This window comes from Plasmodium yoelii (assembly GCF_900002385.2).
Source record: "Plasmodium yoelii strain 17X genome assembly, chromosome: 9".
NCBI classification, from domain to species: Eukaryota; Apicomplexa; class Aconoidasida; order Haemosporida; family Plasmodiidae; genus Plasmodium; species Plasmodium yoelii.
This window is the reverse complement of record NC_036181.2, coordinates 44,288-71,461: the sequence shown is the minus strand read 5'-3', so window position 1 is coordinate 71,461 and position 27,174 is coordinate 44,288. Positions and strand designations below refer to the sequence as shown.

The 27,174-nt window shown below is 20.4% G+C and overlaps 8 protein-coding genes across 8 annotated transcripts; 7 read left to right on the top strand and 1 right to left on the bottom strand.

The window, feature by feature from the left end:
• Window positions 1–1,753: 1,753 nt before the first annotated feature.
• On the top strand, window positions 1,754–2,792 carry PY17X_0900063 (uncharacterized protein; the record flags this gene model as incomplete). The annotated part of the gene is made up of 3 exons (XM_724901.2): window positions 1,754–1,771; window positions 1,897–2,616; window positions 2,706–2,792. 3 exons carry the CDS (start codon window positions 1,754–1,756, stop codon window positions 2,790–2,792), a joined length of 825 nt encoding a protein of 274 aa, XP_729994.2.
• A 2,394-nt stretch (window positions 2,793–5,186) lies between these two features.
• PY17X_0900059 (PIR protein) lies at window positions 5,187–6,212 on the top strand (the record flags this gene model as incomplete). The annotated part of the gene is made up of 3 exons (XM_022956799.1): window positions 5,187–5,201; window positions 5,322–6,059; window positions 6,147–6,212. The coding sequence occupies 3 exons, from the start codon at window positions 5,187–5,189 to the stop codon at window positions 6,210–6,212; spliced, it is 819 nt and encodes a 272-aa protein (XP_022811028.1).
• A 2,306-nt stretch (window positions 6,213–8,518) lies between these two features.
• PY17X_0900055 (PIR protein) lies at window positions 8,519–9,584 on the top strand (the record flags this gene model as incomplete). The annotated part of the gene is made up of 3 exons (XM_022956793.2): window positions 8,519–8,533; window positions 8,670–9,407; window positions 9,498–9,584. 3 exons carry the CDS (start codon window positions 8,519–8,521, stop codon window positions 9,582–9,584), a joined length of 840 nt encoding a protein of 279 aa, XP_022811027.2.
• Window positions 9,585–12,190: 2,606 nt separating this feature from the next.
• PY17X_0900051 (PIR protein) lies at window positions 12,191–13,317 on the top strand (the record flags this gene model as incomplete). The annotated part of the gene is made up of 3 exons (XM_034637530.1): window positions 12,191–12,205; window positions 12,314–13,126; window positions 13,231–13,317. 3 exons carry the CDS (start codon window positions 12,191–12,193, stop codon window positions 13,315–13,317), a joined length of 915 nt encoding a protein of 304 aa, XP_034493484.1.
• A 2,301-nt stretch (window positions 13,318–15,618) lies between these two features.
• PY17X_0900047 (uncharacterized protein) lies at window positions 15,619–16,789 on the top strand (the record flags this gene model as incomplete). The annotated part of the gene is made up of 3 exons (XM_725698.1): window positions 15,619–15,633; window positions 15,771–16,613; window positions 16,703–16,789. 3 exons carry the CDS (start codon window positions 15,619–15,621, stop codon window positions 16,787–16,789), a joined length of 945 nt encoding a protein of 314 aa, XP_730791.1.
• Window positions 16,790–17,799: 1,010 nt separating this feature from the next.
• On the bottom strand, window positions 17,800–19,271 carry PY17X_0900045 (fam-a protein; the record flags this gene model as incomplete). Its single annotated transcript, XM_034637528.1, has 6 exons — window positions 17,800–17,823; window positions 17,969–18,202; window positions 18,283–18,392; window positions 18,556–18,625; window positions 18,722–18,968; window positions 19,093–19,271. 6 exons carry the CDS (start codon window positions 19,269–19,271, stop codon window positions 17,800–17,802), a joined length of 864 nt encoding a protein of 287 aa, XP_034493483.1.
• A 3,136-nt stretch (window positions 19,272–22,407) lies between these two features.
• Window positions 22,408–23,457, top strand: PY17X_0900043 (PIR protein; the record flags this gene model as incomplete). The annotated part of the gene is made up of 3 exons (XM_022955572.1): window positions 22,408–22,422; window positions 22,542–23,282; window positions 23,368–23,457. The coding sequence occupies 3 exons, from the start codon at window positions 22,408–22,410 to the stop codon at window positions 23,455–23,457; spliced, it is 846 nt and encodes a 281-aa protein (XP_022810879.1).
• Window positions 23,458–25,830: 2,373 nt separating this feature from the next.
• Window positions 25,831–27,026, top strand: PY17X_0900039 (uncharacterized protein; the record flags this gene model as incomplete). The annotated part of the gene is made up of 3 exons (XM_723002.3): window positions 25,831–25,845; window positions 25,957–26,850; window positions 26,940–27,026. The coding sequence occupies 3 exons, from the start codon at window positions 25,831–25,833 to the stop codon at window positions 27,024–27,026; spliced, it is 996 nt and encodes a 331-aa protein (XP_728095.3).
• Window positions 27,027–27,174: the final 148 nt, after the last annotated feature.

Sequence of the window (27,174 nt, the reverse complement as noted above, 5' to 3'; positions counted from 1 at the left end):
TCATAAAATATCGATCGAGAATCGACAACACAACGATATCTATAAAAGGCATTTTATGCATCTAACATTTTTAATAATCAATAAAAATATGCATATTAATAAAAAATTAAATTATAGATATATGTTTACTATCCTTTTAATTCTTGATTATATATAGTTTCATTTTATTCTAAAGTTTTAATTAATATTGATACAAATAGTTATATATACATTAATTTATTTACTATAAAGGTATAATATTAGATTAATTAATATTAATTTTTAAGCTTTATAGTTTTTAAGTATAAATATATTACGTTTAAAATTTTAAAAAAATAAAATATAATTATATTAATAAATTTTTATATCATATTTTGTTCTAATAATTATAAATAATAAGATAGATAGAATAACGTTATTATTATACCCCTATAAAAATAATATAATAAAATACTCTACTAGTAACTAATATTGAAATATTGTTTTTTGTGGAAAATTAATATAATTAAACATTAATATTATCGAAAAGACACATAATAATACATTATAAAGGTATCAATGCTATATATTTGTTAAAGATTCAATTTAGGATTTGTAGTTTTATATTATAAAAATTTGGATCAATAGTGAAATGGTTAAAGACTCAATTAATATTAAATATCATTTTATTATTCCATATTAACGCGTATTATATTATCATTACTTTACCATAGAATTAATAAAATATAGAATATTAATAAATTTTTTGAATGTATATCCATTGATAACTATAAAAATAAAATATATAATATAAGAATGAACAGTGCAAAATATTTAGTGAATATTCAATTTAATTTATATATTAAAATAGCAATATATCTTATCTCTCTCCTCTTAAAGTGAAATATAATAACCTATTTACATATAGTTTTCTATTATACTTTAAAATTTGCATCAATACTTATTTATTTGTTAATATTTACTAAGCATTATTTTAAAAATAATATGCATTCAAAGACTTATTTAAGCTTATAAGTACGGATTCAGTGCTAATTGTTGTTTTAAAGAATGGAAAAGATGGGAAAATATATTATAAAATTATCCAATAAGGTATATTGGAATAATAATAAAGTTATTGAGCACATTAAAATTAATTTTGAATTTATCTACATTCATTAAAAACAATATAAATTTATTTAATTTGCATAGAAAATGTAGCATGTAACTTAATTTGAAAATACTATAATTTTAATAAAACAGTGGTATGTAGCATTTGAAACAAGTATTAAATATTTAAAATATATTAGAAAATATTTATTTATATACTTTTAAAAAATATATTAATAATAGATTTATTAATTTTTACATATTTACATGTTCATGGGTATAAATCTATTTTTAAAACATGAGAAACAAATTTGTATTTTTCTATATTGAGACATAATATAAGGAGATCCATTTTTAACCATTATAAAATTCCTTAAATTTTTATAATAAAATTAGAATGTATATTATTAATAATCATAAATTTAAGCATAATTTATGTTATACATATGACCAAAACAAATATCTCCAATTTAAGGCAATTTAGATAATTTCAATAATATATATAAACTTACTATAGTATTACTATTGTATTATTACTTTACATTAATTTTGAATTAATAGTAAAATAAATATGGTTAACTACAGATAATTTTTATATAGAGAATCCAATTTTATGTCCCATATTCTGATGCAATATATGAAATTAATATGATATACTTAATTTATAGTTTAAAAATAAATCTCCAATATGTTAACTAGTACAGTGGTACATACAATTTCTTGAATAAAAATATTTGTTATTATAAATTTTTGATATTGTACTATCTATAAATTAATAATACGTTCATTTTAATAGACATTTTTATTTGATTTTTTAAAATTGTTTCTTAGTGTAAAGAGTTTGATTCTTTGAGGGGGGATTTTTCCGATGAGTGGGATGATTCTGGAAGTTATATTTTTACAAGTGGAACCCTCAAGCAGTACTGCCCTGATAAAGAATGTAAAAATTATATCAATCTAGTTAAGGGTGGGTGCTTATGGTTATTAGATAGATTTTATGGTAGTAAAACAGTTTTTTACCATTATTCAAATAACAATATTGATATTGTTGTATATATTATGATGTGGTTAGGCTATAAATTAAATAAAATGGTAAACCCTCAATTTCCCAATATAAATGAATTTTACGATAAACATATGAAAACTATCCAAGACTGTAAAAAGAATATAGATAATGTTGATGGTTATAGTAGTTATAACGATCTTATAAATAAAAAAACATATTTGCTAACTATGAGTATTAAAGATATATCTAAATTTTATGATGCATTTAAATCATTATGTAAATTGTATACTGAATGTGATGACAGCGATTCAAATTACTATAGTTATTTAGAAAAGACTCAAGAATTTGTTAACAAATATGAACAACTTAAGGAAGATTTTGATGTTTCTGAAGGTAGTCCTCATCAACTATTTTCTATATTATCAAAGGATTATGATAATTTAAAAAATAAATGTTATTATTTTCCACCTCTTCTAACATATTCACTAATTTCAATTGCACTTATATTTGTTGCAATACCAATTTTTTTGGGAATTTCTTATAAGGTAAATAATATAATATTTAAAAATTATTTTCATTATATATATGTAAACGTTAACAAATAAATCGTACGTTTCTTAACATTTTATATTAGTATTCATTATTTGGATTTCGGAAACGATTTCAAAAACAAAAATTAAGAGTAAAAATAAAAAATATAATGAAGAAAATGATTCATTAATATATGATTCGAAGATTAATAATGATTAATATATGTTAAGAAGCTGTCTATTGGGAAATAAATAATTTTTGCATAATTTTTATATAGTTTTATGTTGTGGAACCCATATTCGGGTTAGGGATAAGTATTATATTGCATTTAATTTTTTATGATTTGAACACTAATTAATATATGTGCTATACCCTTATGTTTAATCTTGAGCTAAAGTCCAAATATGCACTCAAAAAAGGGGTACTTCCATTAATATGAAAAGAGCCACATAACAGTTTTTTCATAAATTATAATATATATAATTGAGTGCTCATCCCGACTTTATATGATTAAAATAAAATGTCTATGTTGCATATATCAATTCATATTATTCTATATCATAATTATTTAATATATAAAACTTGTTAATATGTGGTTATATTGAATTATGTATAACATAATATGTTTCTTCATTTGATTAAAATTTTATTTAATGAAACTTATAATTTGTGCTACAATTAATTTAAATTATACTATGCCAATTGAAATGTAATAATAGTATTATATATGAGGTTGGGTATTAGTTATAAGATGATTAATTTTGAATATTCATCTACATTATAATATATATTCATATTAATATGTGCGTTTTTAAGATTAATTATACATATTACCAATATTTAATAGGTATTCATAAATTACAGATTCATAAAATGTAGATCGAGGTTCGATAATACAACGATATCTATAAAAGATGTTTTATGCATCTAACATTTTTAGTAATACATAAAAATTACATTATAGATATAGGCATACTATCCTTTTAACTTTCGATTATATATAATATAATTTTATGCTAAAGTTTTAATTAATATTGATAGAAATCGTTCTATATACATTAATTTATTTACTATAAAGGTATAATATTATATTAATCGTTATTCGTTTTTAAATTTTATATTTTGAAGTATAAATATATTACATTTAAAATAGTTAAGACAAAATATAAGTATATTAATAAAATTTCATGTTTTGTTCTAATAATTATAAATAATATGACAAAATAATGTTATTATTATATGCCTATATATATAAAATAACAAAATACTCTACGAATAACTTATATTAAACATTATTTTATTGTGGAAACTTCATATAATTAAATGTTAATTTTATCGAAAAGACACATAACAATACATTATAAAGGTATCAATGCTATATATATGTTAAAGATTCAATTTGGGATATGTAGTTATATATTTTAAAAAACTGGATAAATAGAGAAAATGATCAAGACTCAATTCATGTTAAATGGTATTTTATTATTCACATTAGTATTTAGTGAATAATCATTTTATAATCCAAAACAACATTACTGTATAATAGAATTAATAAAATATAGAATTTTTAATAAATTATTTGAATGATATACATTAACTATAACAGTAGAATATATAAGATAAAATTATGTATAATATTTAGCGAATATTTATATAAATATATATATTAAAGAGCTAATATATCTTATCTCTCTCCTATTAAAGGGTAAAATAATGACATAATCAAACATAGTTTTCTATTATACTTTAAAATTTACATAATAGTTATTATGTGCTAATATTTAATATCTACTAAGTATTATTTTAAAAACAATATGAACTTAAAGACTTATTTAAGCTTATAAATACGGGTTCAGTGCTAATTTTCGGTTTAAACCGTGGAAATTATGCGTAAAATATATTGTAAAATTATCCAATAAGATATATGGGAATAAAAATAAAGTTATTTAACGCATTAAAATTATTTTTTAATTTATCTACATTCATTAAAAACAATATAAATTTATGTATTTTGCATAGAAAATGGAACAATACAACTTTGTAAATACTATAATTTTAGAAAAGACTATATTATATATTATTAGAAACAAGTATATAAGTATTTAGTCTACCTTATTAAATAATTATTTATATACTTTAAGGATTCTAATAATAATAACTTTCTTAAATTTATATGTTTGTGCATTATTTAAGTTTTAGGACGTTGTTTGTGTTTTATATTAAAGCATATGTATATATTTTTTAAATTCATTATAAAAATATATTAATTTTTATAATAAAGTTATACCAAATGTTAGTAAGAATACTATTTTTTGTATAAAATGCATCATATATACATATGGCAAAATGTGTAAGTAACCCTCTATTTAAGATAGTTTAGCTAAATGTCATAAAATAAGTATAATATAATTTTAGTAATACTAATGTATTATTATTTTATATGAAGTTAAAATTAAGAATAATATGTCTAACGAAAGATAAGTGCTACGTAAAGAGATTAAGTAAATATACAATATATGTTATAGAATATATATAAATAACATCACCCCGCATAATCTCCAAATTATAACAGAATTTCATTATAATGGATTCTAAAGTGGTATATATCCTTTTTCTTATATTATTCGTATGTTGTATTACTATAAATTATATTAATTTTAATTATAGTACCATTTATGTTAATACATTTTTTTGTTTAATTCGGAAAATATATTCGTAGTGTGGTATAATTAATGAGATTGATAATTATTTTGTTGATGATCCGAATAACCGGGGACAAAATAATCTTAGGAATTTATTAAATACGTTTTTCACTGATAGTGAATGTTGTAATGATGAAGAAAATATTATCTATGGTTTTATATTGTTACTAAAAATGTTTGATGGTGAAAATTTAGAAAGTGATCAAATTGTTGAATACGCCAGTTTATGGTTAAGTCATAAACTAAATCAAAAAACACAAAATTTAACCACCAAATTATACGATTTTTATACTGAAAATATAATAACAAATAGTTGTTATAAGGGGAATATATCCACTGATAGTGATGAGGATATTAATATGGATGTTATAGATTCAAAAATAAGATCGATGGATATTGATATTAATGATATATCTAATTTTTATGATGCATTTAAATCATTATGTAACATGTATAGTGAAATTAATGTAGATGACTATCAATGCAAAACATGTTTAGAAAATGCTGGAGAATTTTTTGAAAAATGTGAAAAAGTTAAAAATGTTTTTGATATTACTAAAGGAAATTTTTATTTACAACTATGGTCTAGTTTATCAAATGATTATAAATTTTTTGAAAATAATTATAAAAATTTTTGGTGTAAAAATGCCCCATCAGTTGTAGCTTGTCCACGAAGTTCAGTAACAACAAATATACTAATTACAATTGCAATTATATTTGTTACAGCATCAATTTTATTGGGAGTTTCTTATAAGGTAAATAATAAGGAATTTAAAAATTATTTTGATTATATATGCAAATTTTAATAAATAAATCATTTACTTCTTAACATTTTATATTAGTATTCGTTATTTGGATTTCGGAAACGATCTCAAAAACACCATTTAAGAGAAAAGCTAAAAAAATAAAGAAGAAACTGATCATTAATATATTATTCGAAGAGTAGTGATAATCCCAGGAATAGTAATAATGATTAATATATTTTAATAAACTGTCTATTTCGAAGCAATTTTTGCATAATTTTTATAAAGTTTTTATGTTGTGGTACCCATATTCGGGTTAGGGCTAAGTATTACATTGCATTTAATTTTTTATAATTTAAATACTAATTTAATATATGTATCATCCCGTATGTTTAATCACATATAAAGTCTAAATATGCAACCAAAAAGTGGATATAACCATTAATGTGGAATGGGTTACATAACATATTTTATAAGTTATAATATATATAATTGAATGTTAATATATATTTAATATGATTAAAGTAAAATAACTATATTACATATATTAATTCATATTATGATATATCGTAATTATTTATTATATAAAGTTTGTTAATCATAATTATAATGAATTATGATATCATAATATGTTTCTTTATTATATGAAAATTTTATTTAGTAAAACTTATAACTTGTATCATATTTATTTTGATTGAAATCGTATTTTGATAACCGAACAGTATAATATTATTATATATGAGGTATATATTATAATTCGATTAGTTTTGAATATTCATCTACATTACAATATACCTTCATATTAATGATTATATTTTTAATGTTAATTAATCACACTGCTAATATAAAATAATAGATAATCATAAAATATGGATTCATGAATATCGATCGAGAATCGACAATATAACATGATCTATAAATTATTGTTATGCTTCTAACATTTTTTGAAGTTGTAATTGTATTAATAAAAGTTGATTTGTACGCTTAAACTTATCATAAAGGTAGAACATTATATTAATTACTATTAATTTTTAAACTTTATATTTTGAGGTATAAATATATTATATTTTAAAATAGTTAAAAAATAAAATATAAATATATTAATAAAGTTTAATATTATAGATATGATGCATTATTATATGCCTATACATATAATCTAGAAATTACAAATAGTTAATATTAAAATATTGTTTTATTGTAAAACCTTCATATAATTAAATATTAATTTTATCGAAAAGACATAATAATACATTATATATTTGTTAATTATTCAATTTGGAAGTTGTAGTTTTATATTCTAAAAATATGGATTAATGGAGAAATTGTTAAATACTTAATATTAAATATCATTTTATTATTCAATATTATATTATTATTGTTTTTTGTAGAATTAATAAAATATAGAATTTTTAACAAATTATTTGAATGCATATACATTGATAACTATAGCAGTAGAATATATATGATAAAAATGAACTATGTAAAACATTTAGCAAATATTTATTTAAATTTATATATTAAAATAGCAATATATCTTATCTCTCTCCTCTTAAAGGTAATATAACAACCTAATTAAACATAGTTTTCTATTATACTCAAAAAATTGCACCAATACTTATTTATTTGTTAATATTTACTAAGCATTATTTTAAAAATAATATGTATTGAAAGACTTATTTAAGCTTATAAGTATGGGTTCAGTGCAAATTGTTTTAAAGAATGGAAAATATGGCAAAATATATTATAAAATTGCCCAATAAGATATACTTCTAAATTGAAGTATATAGGAATAAAAAAAAAGTTATTGGACTAATTAAAATGGATTATGAATTTATCTACATTCATTAAAAACAATATAAATTTATTTAATTTTCATAGAAAATGTAGCATGTAACTTAATTCAAAAATACTTTAATTTTAATAAAGCATTGTATATAGTATTAGAAGAAAATATATAAAAGTTTAATATATTTAAAAAAATGACTATTTATATACTTTAAGGATTATAGTAATAATATAATTTTTATTTTTTAGATTTATACAGTATTTAAATTTTTGAAGGACATTCATTAAAACATAAGATATAAATATATTCCTTTTCTATGTCCAAACATACTTTAAATTCTTTATAGAAGGATATTCATTTTTATAATAAAGTTATACAAAATGTTAGTAAGAATGCATTTCTTGTATAAAATGCATCATATATATATTTAATCAAAAGTGTATTAAACAACCCTCTATTTAAGGTAATTTAGCTAATTATCATAAAAAATAATGTAACTTTTCGTTAGTGATAATATTATTATATTATTCTATATTAATTTAATTATTGAAAAACTTATAGTATATTTAACTACAGGCAGCTGTTATATATAGGGTTAAAGTATTTGCGTCACATATATGGTGCATCGTATATAAAATAGCATGATTCTACTCAATTTACAAATCAAAAATAAAATTCCATCATAATGGATAAAGAAGCGGTATATGCATTTTTTAATAATAATAATTTCTTTTACATTTTTTGATATTGACAATATATAAATATCATTAAACTTTATTTTAATAAAACTTTTAATAATTCGCGTTTTTATTAATTGTTTTTAACTGCTTTCTTAGTGTAAAACGTTCACTCCTTTAAGGAACGTGATTACCAATTCGGAGAATGTTGTAAGCTATCAACTTACAAATGATAATGATTACTGTAATGATGTAGAATGTAATGATGATACCGATAAAATTAATGCTAGATGTTTATATATTTTTAATACATTCTTTAAGGATAAGTCTGTGTTTGAAACGGAGGCAAAGGGAAACATCTATATTGTTCAATACATTTTGATATGGTTAAGTTATGTGTTAAGCCTGATCGAAAGTGATGAAACTGACAACAGAACGAGCTTTTATAATAAATATATAAATGGTGGTGACAAGTATAATAAGAATATAGATGATGTTACTGCTTATAAAAATTATAAGGATCTTATAGATAAAAATAATTATATTTTAAGTATGGATATGAGCATTATATCTAAATTATATGATGCATTTAGTACATTATGTGACATTTGTATTGGGGTTAATGGAGAAAGCTCAAATTGCGATAATTATTTAGAAAAAGTTAAAAAGTTTGTTGAAATATATGATGAGTTTAATGAAGATTATAATAATGGTAAAGACAGCCCCTATAATCAATTATTATCTACATTATCAAATGATTATAATAATTTAAAAAATGTATGTAATGGTTTTCCATCACTTCCAACATATCCACGAAGATTAATAATAAAAAACACACTTATTTCAATTGGATTTATATTTGTTGCCGTATCAATTTTCTTGGGAATTGCATATAAGGTAAATAACAAGTCAATTAAACAATATATTCAGCACTGATTAATTTGTGAATATAAATAAATTATACATTTTTAAAAATTTTTATATTAGTATTCATTATTTGGATTTCGGAAACGATTTCAAAAACAAAAATTAAGAGAAAAAATAAAAAATATAATGAAGAAAATGATTCATTAATATATGATTCGAAGATTAATAATGATTAATATATGTTAAGAAGCTGTCTATTGGGAAATAAATAATTTTTGCATAATTTTTATATAGTTTTATGTTGTAGAATCCGTATTCGGGTTAGGGATAAGTATTATATTGCATTTAGTTTTTTATAATTTGAACACTAATTAAATATATGACCATTCACATATGTTTAATCACGCGGTAAAGCCTAAATATGCAACCAAAAAAGGGGTACTACCATTAATATGAAAAGAGTCACATAAAATTTTTTCATAAATTATAATATATATAATTTAGTGTTCATATCGATTTAATATGATTAAAAAAATGTCTATATTGCATATATTAATTCATATTATGATATATCATAATTATTTATTATATAAGCTTATTAATCATAACTATATTGAATTATGCATAACACAATATGTTTCTTTATTGATAAAACATTTTATTTAGTAAAACGTATTATTTGTATCATATTTGTTTTAATTTAAATCGTATTTTTATAATCGAACAGTATAATAATTTTATATATCAGAGTATAATTATAATTTGATTCATTTGGAACGGTTTCCTACATTATAATATACCTTCAGGTTAATGGGTATATTTATATTGTTAATTAAACATTTACCAATATATAATAGATAGTCATAAAATATCGATCGAGGTTCGACAATACAACGTTATCTACAAAAGGGATTTTATGCATCTAACATTTTTAATAATCAATAAAAATATGCATATTAATAAAAAAATAAATATAGATATATGTATATTATCTTAACTTTCGATTATATATAGTTTCATTTTATGCTAATGTTTTAAATTCAAATTATAGAAATCGTTCTATATACATTAATTTATTTACTATAAAGGTATAATATTAGATTAATCACTATTAATTTTTAAACTTTATAGTTTTGAGGCACAAATAAATTATTTTTTAAATACTTAAAAGAAAAAATATAAATATATTAATAAAATTTAATATTATAGTTTGTTATACTTATAAACAATTTGGTATATAAAATTATTCTAAAATTTATATATACAAATTCACAAATATATAATTAAATATATTGCTATTACGAAGTAATATGTTCTAGAATGCTTGATTTAAAAACGATGAAACAAGGAATAATACTAATTGAATTAAAGTATCCCTCTTGAGTGAATTAATTATTTCGTTGTACTATACAGTGATATAGCAGTAACAATAATAATAGTAATAACAATAGATAAAGTATTAAATACGAACAAATCATTAAATTCATTTGATTTGAATACGTTGATATATATTAATTATATATATTATTAAAGGTATGATAAAATTAAAATTGTATGCACAAAATATCAAATGAAATAATACAATTCCGACTTAGTATTTTGTTAATGTGCTAATATTAGAATTAACAATACCAAGAAAAATAATATTAATAATTTTATAGTTTTTCATAATAAAACTAAATATAGTTTATTATAAAATATAAAAGCAAACTATACATTTAGAAAAGTAATAATTCTATGTTATTTTTAATGTATACATGAACTGAAAGTTTAATGTTGAAGAAATACAAGACATAATTAGTTATATAGAATAGGTAAATCATATATGACTACATAATTGTCTTAAAAAAGCATACTTCCCTTATCTCTCCTATCTAAAATGTAAATATACCAATCTAAATACACATAGTTTTTTATTATACTTTAAAATTTGCATCAATAGTTATTTATATGTTAATAATTAATATCTACTAAGTATTATTTTAAAAATAATATGCATTAAAATATCTATTTAAGCTTATAAATACGGTTTCAGTGCTAATTGTCGTTTTAAACCGTGAGAAAGATGTGCAAAATATATTATAAAATTATATAATAAGATATATTTATAAATTTAATTATATAAGAATAAAAATAAAGTTATTGGACTCGTTAACATAGATTGTAAAGTTATCTATATTAAATAAAATAATATTAAAATTATTTATATGCAATTAAAAAAGGGAACAATGCAACTTAATTCGAAAATAATATAATTTTAATTAAACATGGTATATAGTATTAGAAATAACTATATAAATATTTAGTATATTTTAAAAAATTACTATTTATATACTTTTAAGGATTATAATAATAATATAATTTTTTATTTTTAAAATTTATACAGTATTTAAGTTTTAGAATTGAAATCATTAAAACATAAAATATAAATATATTCTTTTCCTATGTTTAAAGATACTTTAAATTATTTATAAAAGTATATATATTTATATAACAGAGTTTTACCATATGTTAGTAAGAATAGCATTTTTTTTATAAAATGCATCGTATTTATATTTAACTAAAATGTATTAAGCAACCCTCTATTTAAGGTAATTTAAATAATTGTCACAAAAAGAAATAAAACGTTCCTTTAGTAATAATATTATATTATTATTCTATATTAATTTAATTATTGAAAAACTTATAATATATTTAACTACAGACAGTTGTTATATATAGGGCCAAAGTATTTGCGTCACATATTGGGGGGAGTGTATATAAAACAGCATTATTTTACTCAATTTACAAATCAAAAATAAAATTCCATTATAATGAATAAAGAAGTGGTATATGCATTTTTGATATTGTATTACATATAAATATCATTAAACTTTATTTTAATCAAATGTTCAATAATATACATTTCTAATATTTGTTTTTAAATGTTTTCTTAGTGTGAAAAGTTTATGAGTATATGGGACTTTTTCCCCGATACATTGGAAAAAGGAGAATATAAATTTAATGAAAAAAATTTTTTAGATGGTTATTGTGATAGTAATATTTGTGATACTGATCTCGCAAAAATTAATGGTGGATGTTTATATCTTTTTAATAAATTCTTTGGGACTTCTCAATTGTTTAAGTCTGTTGCAAATAGTAACATCAATATTGTTGAGTACATTATGATATGGTTAACTTATATGTTAAACCTAAAGAATCAAGTAGGAAATAAGACCAATCCAAAATTTTTTTATGAAACAACTATAGATAATGATAAGTATAAAAATTATATACCTGATGTTACAGAGTATAAAAATTATAAGGAGCTTATAGATAAAAAAACATATTTTTTGGATATGGATAGAAATATTATATCTAAATTTTATGAAGCATTTAAATTATTATGTGAAATGTATGCTGAATTTGATGATAATACACAATATTGCGCAAACTGTTCGAAAAATGCTAATAATTTTGTTAATAAATATAGAGAAATGAATGAAAATTCTGATATTACTAATAATAGTTCCTATAAACAACTATTGTCTACTTTATCAAAAGATTATAATAATTTTATGAATAAATATAATAATAATCAATATTTAAAATCCTCACCTCTTCCAACGATAGAAAAAACAGAAAATTCTGCACATAAAATTGTACAAAGTTCTGAAGATACATCATCAAGTTCATCGGTAACAAACAAATTATTTACAGTTTTATCGATATTTGGTGCAATAGCATTTTTTTTAGGAATTTCTTATAAGGTAAATAATATGGAATTAAAAAATATTACATTTAAATATTATTTTAATTATACATATGTAAACGTTAACAAAAAAATCGTATGTTTTTTACCATTTTATATTAGTATTCATTATTTGGATTTCGGAAACGATTTAAAAAACAACAAATAAGAGAAAAAATAAAAAATATAAAGAAGAAAATGAATAATTAATATATGATACGAAGAGAATGACTATTTCAGGAATAGTAATAATGGTTGATATACGATAAGAAACTGTCTATTGAGAAGTAATTTTTATATAGTTTTTATGTTGTGGGTCAGGATTGTGTTTATGGAACCCATATTCGGGTTAGGGTCAAATATTACATCTTTATTTAATTTTTTATAATTTAAACACTAATTTAATATACGTATCATTCCGTATGTTTAATCAGAAGATGAAGTTAAAAAATCAAAATATGCAACCAAAAGGGGAATAATCTAACATGAAAGGGATCAATACCAATTTCCCCATAAAGTATAATATATACAATTGTGTGTTTATGCCGATTTAATATGATTAAAATAAAATGTCTATATTGCATATATTAATATAGATATTGATTATATATGAATTCATATTATGGTATATCATAATTTCCTATTATATAAGTCGTGATAACCCAGAGATACATTGAATTATGCGTATCATAATATGTTTCTTTATTTAATGAAAATTTTATTTAGTAAAACTTATGATTTGTATCATATTTATTTTAATTTAAATCATGTTATACAACTGAACTGTAATAATAGATAAACATAAAATATAGATTCATAAATATCGATCGAGAATCGACAACGTAACATAGTCTATAAAAGATTGTTATGGTTCTAACATTTTTTGTAATACATAAAAATATGCATATTAATAAAAAATTAAATTATAGATATATGTATACTATCCTTTAAAATAACAATTATGTATAGTATCATTTTATGCTAATGTTTTAAATTCAAACAATAGAGATACTTATATATACATTAATTTATTTACCATAAAGGTATAATATTATATTAGTCACTTTAATTTTTAATCTTTATAGTTTTTAAGTATAAATATATTACATTTAGAATTGTTAAAAAATAAAATATAAGTATATTAATAAATTTTTTATCATATTTTGTTTTAATAATTATAAATAATATGATAAATAGAATAACGTAATATTATATACCTATACATATAAACTGGTAAAATATTATTCAATAACTAATATTGAAATATTGTTATATTGTGAAACCTTCTTATAATTAATACTGATATTAATTTTATAGAGAAGGCAAATAATAATACATTATAAGGGTATTAATGTTATGTTTTTGTTAAAGGTTCAATTTTGAATATGTGGTTTTATATTCAAAAAAAATAGATAAATAAAGAAACTGTTAAAGACTCAATTATGTTAAATATCATTTTATTATTCCATATTAACGCATATTATATTGTCGTTGTTTTACCATAGAATTCATAAAATATAGAATTTTTAATAAATTATTTGAACGATATACATTAACTATAACAGTAGAATATATAAGATAAAATTATGTATAATATTTAGCGAAATATATATATTAAAGAGCTAATATATCTTATCTCTCTCCTATTAAAGTGCAATATAAGAACCTAATTAAACATAGTTTTATATTATACTTTAAAATATCATCAGTAGGTATATATATTTAATATTTACTAAGTATTATTTTAAAAACAATCTACATATAAAAACTTATTTAAGCTTATAAATATAGGTTCAGTGCTAATATTTGTTTTAAGGAAAGGATGACAAAATATATTATAAAATTACCCAATAAAGTATATTTCTAAAACGGAATGTGTAAGAATAAAAATAAGTTATTGGAAATGTTAACTATAATTGGAATGGATATATATTAAATAAAAACAATATAAATTTAAGTATATGCAATTAAAAAAGGGAAAAATGTAATTTATTTTAAAAATACAATAATTTGAATAAAACATGGTATATACGTATTTAATATATTTAAAAAAATAATTATTTATATACTTTAAGGATTATAGTAATAATGGATTTTTTAATTGTTTCGATTTTTTCAGTATATTAAAACAAAAGATATGACGTTGGTTATTTTCCATATTAAAGCATGTGTAAAGAGATGTATTTTTAACTCGTTACATTGTTGATTTAATTTTTATAATAATGCTCATATGAGTGTTATTAAGGATAACAATTTATGTAAAATTGTATCTATACGCATATGGTAAAACATGTATTAAACATCCTCAAACCACGATAATTTATCTAACTACCGTAAAGTTATTATATTGTTCCATATTATCTTTAAATTAATATTAAAAATTATAATAACATGATCAATTACAGATAGTTTTATATTATAGTTCAATCATTTTGTCATTTATTAAACGTAAAAAATATAAAATAATATGATGTTACATAATCTACATATTATAAACAAAATAAAATTACAATGGATTATGACCTGGTATCTGCATTTTTTAATAAAATTTGCTTTTCATTGTATTTGTCGATATTATATAATCTATAAATTTCATTAAATTTTATTTTATAAGAATTTCATTAAGATATATTTTTATTATACTTTTTTAAATGTTTTCTTAGTGTGAACAGTTTGATACATTGAGAAAATATTTACCCGATGACTCAAGCAATTCTACAACTAATGATATTAATAATTTAGGGAACATTAAGTATTACTGCTCTAATGTAGCATCAGAGAAAGCAGAATGTAAGACAGATATCGATAAAATTAAGGCTGGATGTTTATGGTTGTTTGAGCAATTGTTTTTGGAAAAAAAAAAAAAAAATATCAATACAGTTGAATACATTATCATATGGTTAAGTTATAAACTAAATCAAAATACATATGGCGGAATCAACAATCTAAATGATTTTTACAATAAACATATAGAAAATAATACGCATTATACTAGTTGTAAACAAGGTGGTGTAGATTGTAGTAGCCAATTAAATGGTAATACGGGATATACAAATTATAAGGAAATCATAGGTAAAAGAACGGGATTGTTGAGTACTAATATTGGAAATATGTCTAAAATTTATGATGCATTTAAATTATTATGTAACATATATACTGAAATTAATGCAAAAGACACACAAAATAAGAAATATTTAGAAAATGCTAGTAAATTTGTTGAAAAATATAATGAACTTAACGATCCTAATAATACTAAAGATGAAGGCTATTATCAAGTATTGTCTACATTATTAAATGATTATAATAATTTAACAATTTTTTGTGATAGTAATGGCGTTGATTGTAACGATATTCCATCCCTTACATCGTCAGAAACAGAAGAAAGTGGTATGCAAAGTTCTGAAAAAATTTGTAATGATACACCAAGCTTCTCGATAGTAAAAAAATTAATTCTAGCTTTATTAATATTCAGTACAATATCAATCTTTTTGGGAATTTTTTTTAAGGTAAATAATAAGAAATTTAAAAATTATTTTCATTAAATATATGCAAACGTTAACAAAAAAATCGTACACTTCTTAACATTTTATATTAGTGTTCGTTATTTGTATTACGGAAAAGAGCTCAAAAAGAATATTTAAGAGAAAAACTAAAAAATATAAAGAAGAGAATGAATCATTAATATATTATTCGAAGAGTATTGACTATTTCAGGAATAGTAACAATGATTGATATATTTAAGAAACTGGCTATTTGGAAGTAATTTTTGACCATAATTTTGGGGTTTATAAGAATAATTGAATAATATAACCAATTAAATATAAAGTTATATATGTATATTTATTAAATTTTTGTATGCCTTTGCACAATTTTTATATAGTTTTTATGTTGTGAATTAGGGTTAAGTATTATATTGTATTTAATTTGAATAATTTTATAATATTTATTAGTTTAAGGAATTGTTTTAAAGGTTTAGGGTTATATTGAATTATATATATCATAAAATGGTCATGTTATGAATATTTTTATTTAACGAAACTGCTTATTTTCATTCTACGTTTATGTTATATTTTATTTTTTCTATGAATGTATATGAATTTTTTTTAAAGGAAAGAATGTTTTAGTTGGTTTATTATAATGTTCACATATATGTGTATAAAATATATTGGTATTTTATGGTTTAAATAACAATATAAAAAAATATTACACATAATTTAACATTTGTATTGAATCATCTGATCACTTCATTAATTTCATTACTATAAATAATATTAAAATCAAATATCACTTACAAATAAAGAATAAGTGATGATAGTATTTGGAATACAGAATCGTTTAAATATATGGGATATCCCCCCAAATTTTAGCCTATAGATGATGTCCATGTTTGTAAACAAAAAAGGGTGATAAGTATTAAATGAAAGATCTTCATAAGTTATAACAGTTTTATTTGTATTATTCAAAAAATTAATACATATAGATGCATTATAATATTAAAAGACATAAACAAATAACAGACAAGAACAAAACAATCATAAAACAAAAAAATATGTTATGATGGTAATTTAAATAAATACCATTCATGAAAATAAATCGTTTTATTAACAAAAATTCTCTAATATACGTTGGTGAAAAATATGTTTATTTATGAGGGAAAAAGTAATCTAAAGGTTTTCCAATAATACATTTTTGTTAAATGGAACCATGTTCATCATTCTAAGAAAAAAAACACAAATGGATAATTATATAAAATTTTAAAATTTGTTTCAAATTATAAATATGTACAATTATTTAAAACCATATTTTTTTTAACAATTGTTGAAATAAATTATTATATTATTAAAATATGTATACCGTTTACAGAGTCGACACATGTGATATAAGTATGTTTGTTTCTTTTTTCAATAATGTATCCACTTAAGTTAACAAACATTTTTTTTAATTTTCCATTTCTAATATCATCTTCAGAATCAATTTCAGCTTGAAATAAATTTGCACTTTCTACTATTTTATTTTCAAAATATTTTTTATTTTTACGGTTGTGATCAATTATATTTGCTGAAGCCATGACAATCATAGTTTTGTTTTGTGATATCTACAAAATTAATAAAAGTGTATTTGAATAATACGAAAAATATGATTTATAACGAAATAGAAGAAGAAAGCTTTGCTTACTTTATATTTTGCAGCTATAGCATAAAAATATTTCTCACGAGACCATGGCCATTTTTTCCAACGTTGTTGTATCATTACTAAATTTGGAGTGTACATACGGACAATTTTTTCTAAAAAACATATTATAAAATTTCATAGATATAATTAAAATATGATGAGTTTGAAGATGTTGGAAAGGATAAATAGTATAATATATCAATAATAAATCATAAAATTTCGAATAAATAGTAACAATAATATGTTAATTTGGGTAATTATTTATGTTTTGTATACTTTTAACAGAGAATTTATTTAATAATAAGTTACTATCTGGATCCCATAACTGGTTTACTAGTTCATTATACTAATGGAAGTAAAGAGAAATATATGTATATAAATTATAATAATTTTTTAATTTCAATTTGGTTTATAACTTTTGATGTTGTTCGTTAATTGATACCTGATTCGGATCATAAATTGTATAATGAATTTTTTCAACAATTGTATGACCTCGATGCTTTTTTTTATAAAAAATTATATTTCGATAAGGATTTGCACAACACCTTTTATAACCATCTTTACTTGTAGCATGATGTTCTAATTGTTTTAAAGCGTCATTCATAAATCTGCACGCATTTCTAGTTTCTTCGGGATCGGTATATAATAGGTGCTTGTTTTTTTGATATATTTCTTCTGTATTATCATTGCTAAAAATGAACATATTTTTAATGTGTACAAAAGTTATTGTATTTGTAACATTGTTGCAAAGACGTACACATTTAATATTTTCATAATGAAATATATATTATATATATTGTTGTATTTTCTTACACAGGATAATATTTTTTTGAATTGAATATTGTAAATTTTTTTGATTTGAATATTGTAAATTTTTTTGATTTGTATTTTGTATATGTTTTTGGAGAAAGCTCCGTTGCAAGGGTTTTATTATTTACACATAGGGAGATGGTTAAAAGAAAAAAAAAAATTTGAATATAAAACTTATTCATTTTGGAACTTTACAAACAAAATATTAAAATATATACTAGTATTTTTTTAATTAAAAATTAACAACTCGTAAATATGTACAAGTATAATTAAAATTGAAGCTAATCATTTTTTCCAATAAAGCATAAAAAACAAATATTTATTTTAAAAAATACAAATTATTATTTAAACAACAAATTTGGGTACTTTTATCAGATTGATAAGTTTAATATATGTTTTATTTAAATAATTCAACCACAAAACAACATTAATAACAGAATCTTTCATAAATAATGAATATCAGAAATGTAATGATTCACAATATCATAATATCTAAAAATAAATAACTTTAATTATATAAGTGATATTTTTAATATATAGCATTATTAATAAACAAATTTTATAATTGATTAAACTCAATTTAAAATTTATAGAACAGTTCATTACGTATGGAAATACATATACTTACATTAATAAATAAAAGATCATAGTACTATAAATATTATATTAAACAATTAATTTAATATGAAAAATCCCGTTAATTCTATATATTACTAATACTACTATAACAACATTTTTCACCTCATCATAATAGTAGTATGATAAAATTTATATTATGAGAATCAAACAATCTGTGATTTTTTTATCAATTTGAATACAAATTTTACTTAACATTTTTCTAGCAAAATTGTTAATTTTATAAAAATTATTTATTGGTAGCAATATTGATGGCTATATTTTTTGTAAATGAATACAAATTATAATTTTCCTTTTAATAACAAAGCATAGTATTATAAAGTTAAAAAAGATACAAATAAAATATGAAGTAAAATATGAAATAAAACATGAAATAAAATATGAAATAAAATATTGAAGCATAAAGTTGCAAAGTCAAGAATATATAATGTAATTAATTTGTTTTTTAATTATAATATTCTTAATGGGTGGGTGTTAATTTTTTATGGGGAAAATTATGTTTATGGATCAAGGTTATGCTTATGATTGATGGTTGATTGTTTATGGTTCTGGGATAATGTAATTACATTTTTTATAATTAAATATATTTATGATTAAATTTTTATAATTAAATATATTTATGATTAAATTTTTAAATTAAATATATTTATGATTGTGTATGTTTAATCTGGAGATGATGTGTAAATATAGAAGGAAAAAGGGGGTAGTGTGATTAATATGAAATCGGTGATAATATTTTTTTGATAAAGTATAATATATAGATTTAAAATGATTAAAATTATTAAAATTGTATATTAGATATATAAATATTGGTTATATATGAAGTGATATTATGGTATATGATAATTGTCTATTATATGAAACTTGTTAATCAGGGGCTATATTGAATTATCCACATTATAATATACAGTGCATTTCTTTGTTTGGTGAACAGATTTATTTAGTAAAAGTTATAATTTTGAATATTCCCGTGCATTATATGAGCATATTGTTAGTGTTAATTAATGACATTATGGACATATAATAGATATTGATAAAATATAGGTTGATATATATCGGTAATATAACGTTGTCTATAGATATTAGTATGCTTCTAACATTTTTGAAGTTTTAATTGTAGTTACTATTCTCTTCTTGTATTAATAGAAGTTTATTTGTACGCTTTAATTTATTTTCATAAAGGTATAATAGTAGATTAATCACTATTAATTTGTAAGTTTTAATGATATGGTGTATATATAAATTGGAAATATATTATAAATGGTAAATTGAAAAAATATAAGTATATTAATAAAATTTAATGTTATAGTTCTAGTAATTATAAATAATATGATAGACAAAATGCATTATTATTATATGCTTATACATATAAATTAATATTGAAATGTTATTTCATTGTGAAACCTTCATATAATTAAGCATTAATATTATCGAAAAGACATAATAATGCATTATAAAGGTATCAATGTTATATATTTTGTTAAAGATCCACTTTGGGATATATGGTTTTATATTATAAAAATATGGGCAATGGAGAAAAGGTTAAAGACTAATTAACGTTAAATGTGATTTTGTCAATGTTTAATGAATCGTATTTAATTACAAACAACATTACTGTATCATCGAATTAATAAAATATACAATTTTTAATAAATTATTTGAATGTATATGCATTAATAACTATAAAAATATAATATATAAGATAAAAATGGACAATCCATAAAATGTACGAATATTTACATAAATTTATATATTAAGAGCTAATATATCTTATCTCTCTCCTACTAAAGGGTAATATAAAAACCTAATATATATAGTTTTCTATTATACTTTAAAATTTCATCAGTAGGTATTTATATGTTATATATTTAATATTTACTATGTATTATTTTAAAATAAATCTACATTCAAAGGCTTATTTAGGCTTATAAATACGGGTTCAGTGCTGATTGTTGTTTTAAAGAATGGAAAAGATGGGAAAATATATAATAAAATTACCCAACAGAGAATACATCTAAATTGGGATATGTAGAAATAAAAATCAAGTTATTTAACGCATTAAAATTATTTTTTAATTTATCTATATTAAATACAAATAATATAAATTTATATAATATGCATAGAAAACGGTGCATGTAACTAAATTTGAGAATGCTATAATTTTAGAAAAAAGCATATTATATATTATAAGAAACAATCATGTAAATATTTAATATATTTTAAAAAATGACTATTTATATACTTTAAGGATTCTAATAATAGCTTTCTTAATTTTTTATATGTGTGCAGTATCTATGTTTTAGGACGTTGTTTATGTTCTGTATTAAAGCATATGTATAAGTATACATTTTTTAGATTCATTATAAAAGTATATCCATTTTTATAATAAATGTATACCAAATGTTAGTAATAATAGTATTTTTTGTATAAAATGCATCATATATATGGCAAAAGTGTATAAGCAACCTTCTATTTAAGGTTATTTAGCTAAGTGCCATAAAATGAGTATAATATTTTAGTAATATTAATATATTATTATTTTACATGAAGTTAAAAATAATAATATGTTCAACGAAAGATAATTGATATGTAAATATCTTGAGTAAATATACCATATATTCTATGCAATATATATAAACAACATCACCCCGCATAATCTCCAAATTATAACAGAATTTCATTATGTCTTATAGAGTGGTATATATATTTTTTCTTATATTATTCGTATGTTGCATTCCTATAAATTATATTAATTTTAATTTTGGTAACATTTATATTAATACATTTTTTGTTTAATTCGTAAAATATATTCGTAGTGTGATATAATTAGTGCGATTGATAATTATGTTGATGATCCGAAGAACTCGAAAGGATATAATTCTATTAGTCATTTTGATTATTATTGCCCTGATAGTAACTGTGATACTGATGAAAAAAGAGTTTGTTCTGGTTTTTTAGCATTACTAAAATTGTTTGAGGGTATTGATAATAATGAAAAAATAGAGAGTGATAAACTTGCTGAATATGCTATTTTATGGTTAAGTTATAAACTAAATCAAAAAACAGAAAATGGAACCACCAAATTATACGATTTTTATAATGAAAATATAAAAAAAAATAGTTATTATGATAAGCATATAACTGCTGGTGATAAGATTAATAAGGATGTTATAGAAAAAAAAATAAAATCGATGAATATGAATATTAAAGATATATCTAATTTTTATGATCCATTTAAATCATTATGTAAAATGTATAGAGAACATTATGAAAACAATAAACCATGCATGCCATGTTTAGAAAATGCTGGAGAATTTTTTGAAAAATGTGAAAAAGTTAAAAATACTTTGGATATTACTAAAGGAAGTTCTTATTCACAACTATGGTATAGTTTATCAAATGATTATGATAAATTTAAAGAGAAATATAATAGTGATAAGTGTGGTTATGTTCCATCACTTGTAGCTTGTCCACGAAGCTCAGTAACAAAAAATACACTAATTAAAATTGCAATTATATTTGTTGCATTATCAATTTTATTGGGAGTTTCTTATAAGGTAAATAATAAGGAAATAAAAAAAAACATTATATATATGCAAACATTAACAAAAAAATCATTTACTTCTTAACATTTTATATTAGTATTCGTTATTTGGATTTCGGAAAAAAGTTAAAAAACGTTTAAGAAGAAAGCTAAAATCATTAAGAAGAAAATGGTTAATTGATATATGATTCGAAGAGTAATGACTATTTCAGGAATAGTAATAATGATTGATATATGCTAAGAAGCTGTTTATTTGGAAATAATTTTGCATAATTGTTATATAGTTTTTATGTTGTGGAACCCATGTTTAGGGTTAAGTGTTATATTGCACTTAATTTTTTATAATTTGAATACTAATTAAATATATGTTTCATTCTGTATGTTTAATAATGAGAAGTCCAAATATGCAACCGCAAAGGGTACTTCCATTAATATGAAAAGGGTCCCATTACATTTTTTCATAAAGTATAATAAGTGTTCATTCTGATTTAATATAATTAAAAAAAATGTCTATATTGTATATATTAATATAGATATTGATTATATGTGAATTCATATTATGCTATATCATATTTGTCTATTATATAAATTTGTTTAATCTATGGTTATATCAAATTATGTATAATACAACATGTTTTTTATTTGTTAAAACTTATTATTTGTATCATATTTATTTGTATCATATTTATTTGAATTTAAATTATATTTTAATAACCGAACAGTATAATAATTTTATATATCAGAGTATAATTCTATTCATTTGGAACAATTGTCTACATTATAATATACCTTCATGTTAATTAAACACACTACTAATATATAACAGATAATCATAAAATATAGACGTATGGTATATTGATCGAGGTTCAACAATATAACATTGTCTATAAAATATTATTATGCTCTTAACATTTTTTGAAGTTTTAATTGTAGCTACCATTCTTTTGTATTAATAGAAGTTGCATTATATACGTTAATTTATTTATCATAAGGTATAGTAATAGATTAATTACTATTAATTTTAAACATTATAGTTTTGAGGTATAAATAAATTATATTTTAAAATAGTTAAAAGAAAAAACATAAGCATATTAATAAAATATAATGTTATAGTTTGATAGATAGAATAGCATTATTATTATATGACTATACATCTAATAAAATACTCTACCAATAACTAATATTGAAATATTGTTATATTGTAAAATCTTTATATAATTATATATGAATCTTATCGAAAAGACACAGAATAATACATTATAAACGTATCAATGTTATATATTTTGTTAAAGATCCAATTTGGGATTTGTAGTTTTATATTTTAAAAATATGGGCAATGGAGAAAATGTTAAAGACTAATTAATCTCAAATGCCATTTTAATAACACATATTATATTATCATTGTTTAATGAATCACCATTTTTTAATCTTAAATAGTATTATTTTACCATATAATTAATAAAATATATAAAATTTAACGAATTATTTTAATGTATATACATTGATAACTATAACAATAAATATATAATATAAGAATGAGCTATGAAAACATTTAACACATATTTATCTAAATATATATATTAAAAGAGCAAATATATCTTATCTCTCTCCTCTTAAAGGGCAATATAAGAATCTAATACACATAGTTTTCTATTATACTTTAAAATTTACATCAATACTTATTTGTGTTATATATATTTAATATTAATAGAAAGGCATAATAAATGTTTAACATTTACTATGTATTATTTTAAAAATAATATAGATTCAAAGACTTATTTAAGCTTATAAATACGGGTTCGGTCCTAATTGTTGTTTTAAAGAATGGAAAAGATGGGAAAATATATAATAAAATTACCCAACAGAGAATACATCTAAATTGGGATATGTAGGAATAAAAATAAAGTTATTTAAAGCATTAAAATTACTTTTTAATTTATCTATATTAAATACAAATAATATGAATTTATGTAATTTGCATAGAAAATGGAACATGTAACTTAATTTGAAGATACTATAATTTTAGAAAAAACTATATTATATATTATAAGAAACAATCATGTAAATATTTAATATATTTTAAAAAATTACTATTTATATACTTTTAAACATTATAGTAATAATGGATTTCTTAATTGTTTCGATTTTTTCAGTATATTAACTTTGAGACACCATTTATTAAAACAAAAGATATGATGTTGTTTATTTTATATATTAAAGCATGTGTATAAGATGATATATTTTTAATTCGTTACAAAGTCGCTTTAATTTTTATAATAATGCCCATATGAGGGTTATTAAGGATAGTAATTTTATGTGTAAACTTATATACATATAACCTATAATGCAGAAAATAACCTTAATTTATGGGAATTTAAGTTCCATAAAACTATTATATTGTTCCAAATTACCTTTAAATTAATATTAAAAATGATAGGAATTAATTTAAACACAAACGATTTTATATTAGACTTCAGTTATTTTGTCATTTATTAAGCGTAAAATATATAAAACAATATTATGTTACATAATTTACATATTACAAACAAAATAAAATCACAATGGATTACCCCCTGGTATATCCATTTTTTAATAAAGTTTACCTTTCCTTGTATTTTTCGATATTATATAATCTATAAATTTCATTAACATATATTTTTATTATACTTTTTTAAATGTTTTTTTAGTGTGAAAAGTTTGATGAGTTAAAAAAAAGCTTACCCGATGAATTAAAAAGACATGCATCAGTCGATTTTAATAAAAATGAGAATATTAAGTATTACTGCCCTAATGGGAATTCAGGACACAACGAATGCATTACTGAGCTCGATAAAATAAATGCTGCATGCTTATGGTTGCTCAATGAAAATATTACTAAAGGGATTGATGATTTAAGGAATGAACAGGTTGAAGCGTTTATTATATATATTATGATATGGTTAAATTATATGTTAAACCTAAAGAAAGATGGCAAAATCACCGCATTAAAAGATTTTTATACTAATCATATAGAAAATAATACGCATTATACTAATTGTACAAATGGTGATAATGGTTGTAGTAATAAATTAAAAGGAAAAATGAGATATAATAATTTTAAGGAAATCATATTTAAAAATATGGATTTTTCGAATATTGATATTAAAGATATATCTAAATTTTATGAAGCATTTAAATTATTATGTAAAATGCATGATGAACTTAATGATGGCAAACTAGAATGCACGAACTATTTGGAATATGCAAATAAAATTGTTGGCAAATTTAAAGAACTTAATGAAAATTCTAGTGCTACTAGAAACACTTCATATAGTCAAGTATGGTCTACTTTATCAACAGATTATGATAATTTTAAAGATGAATATGATGATATTAATTGCGTGGATATTCCATCGCTTCCATCGATAAAAACAACACAACATCACATACAAAGTTCTGAAGACCATTCTGAACATGGTTCTGTACATGGTTCTGTACAAAATTCTGATGTTACATCATCAAGCTTGTCGATGGTAAAAAAATTAATTCTAGCTTTATCAATATTTAGTGCAATAACAATCATTTTGGGAATTTTTTATAAGGTAAATAATAAGAAATTTAAAAATTATTTTCATTAAATATATGCAAACGTTAACAAAAAAATCGTACACTTCTTAACATTTTATATTAGGGTTCGTTATTTGTATTACGGAAAAGAGCTCAAAAACAACATGTAAGAGAAAAGCTAAAAAATATAAAGAAGAGAATGAATCATTAATATATTATTCGAAGAGTAGTGACTATTTCAGGAATAGTAATAATGATTTATATATTTTAGGAAATTGTCTATTAGGAAGTAATTTTTGCACAATTTTTATATAGTTTTTATGTTGTGGGTCAGGGTTAAGTATTGTATTTAATTTTGA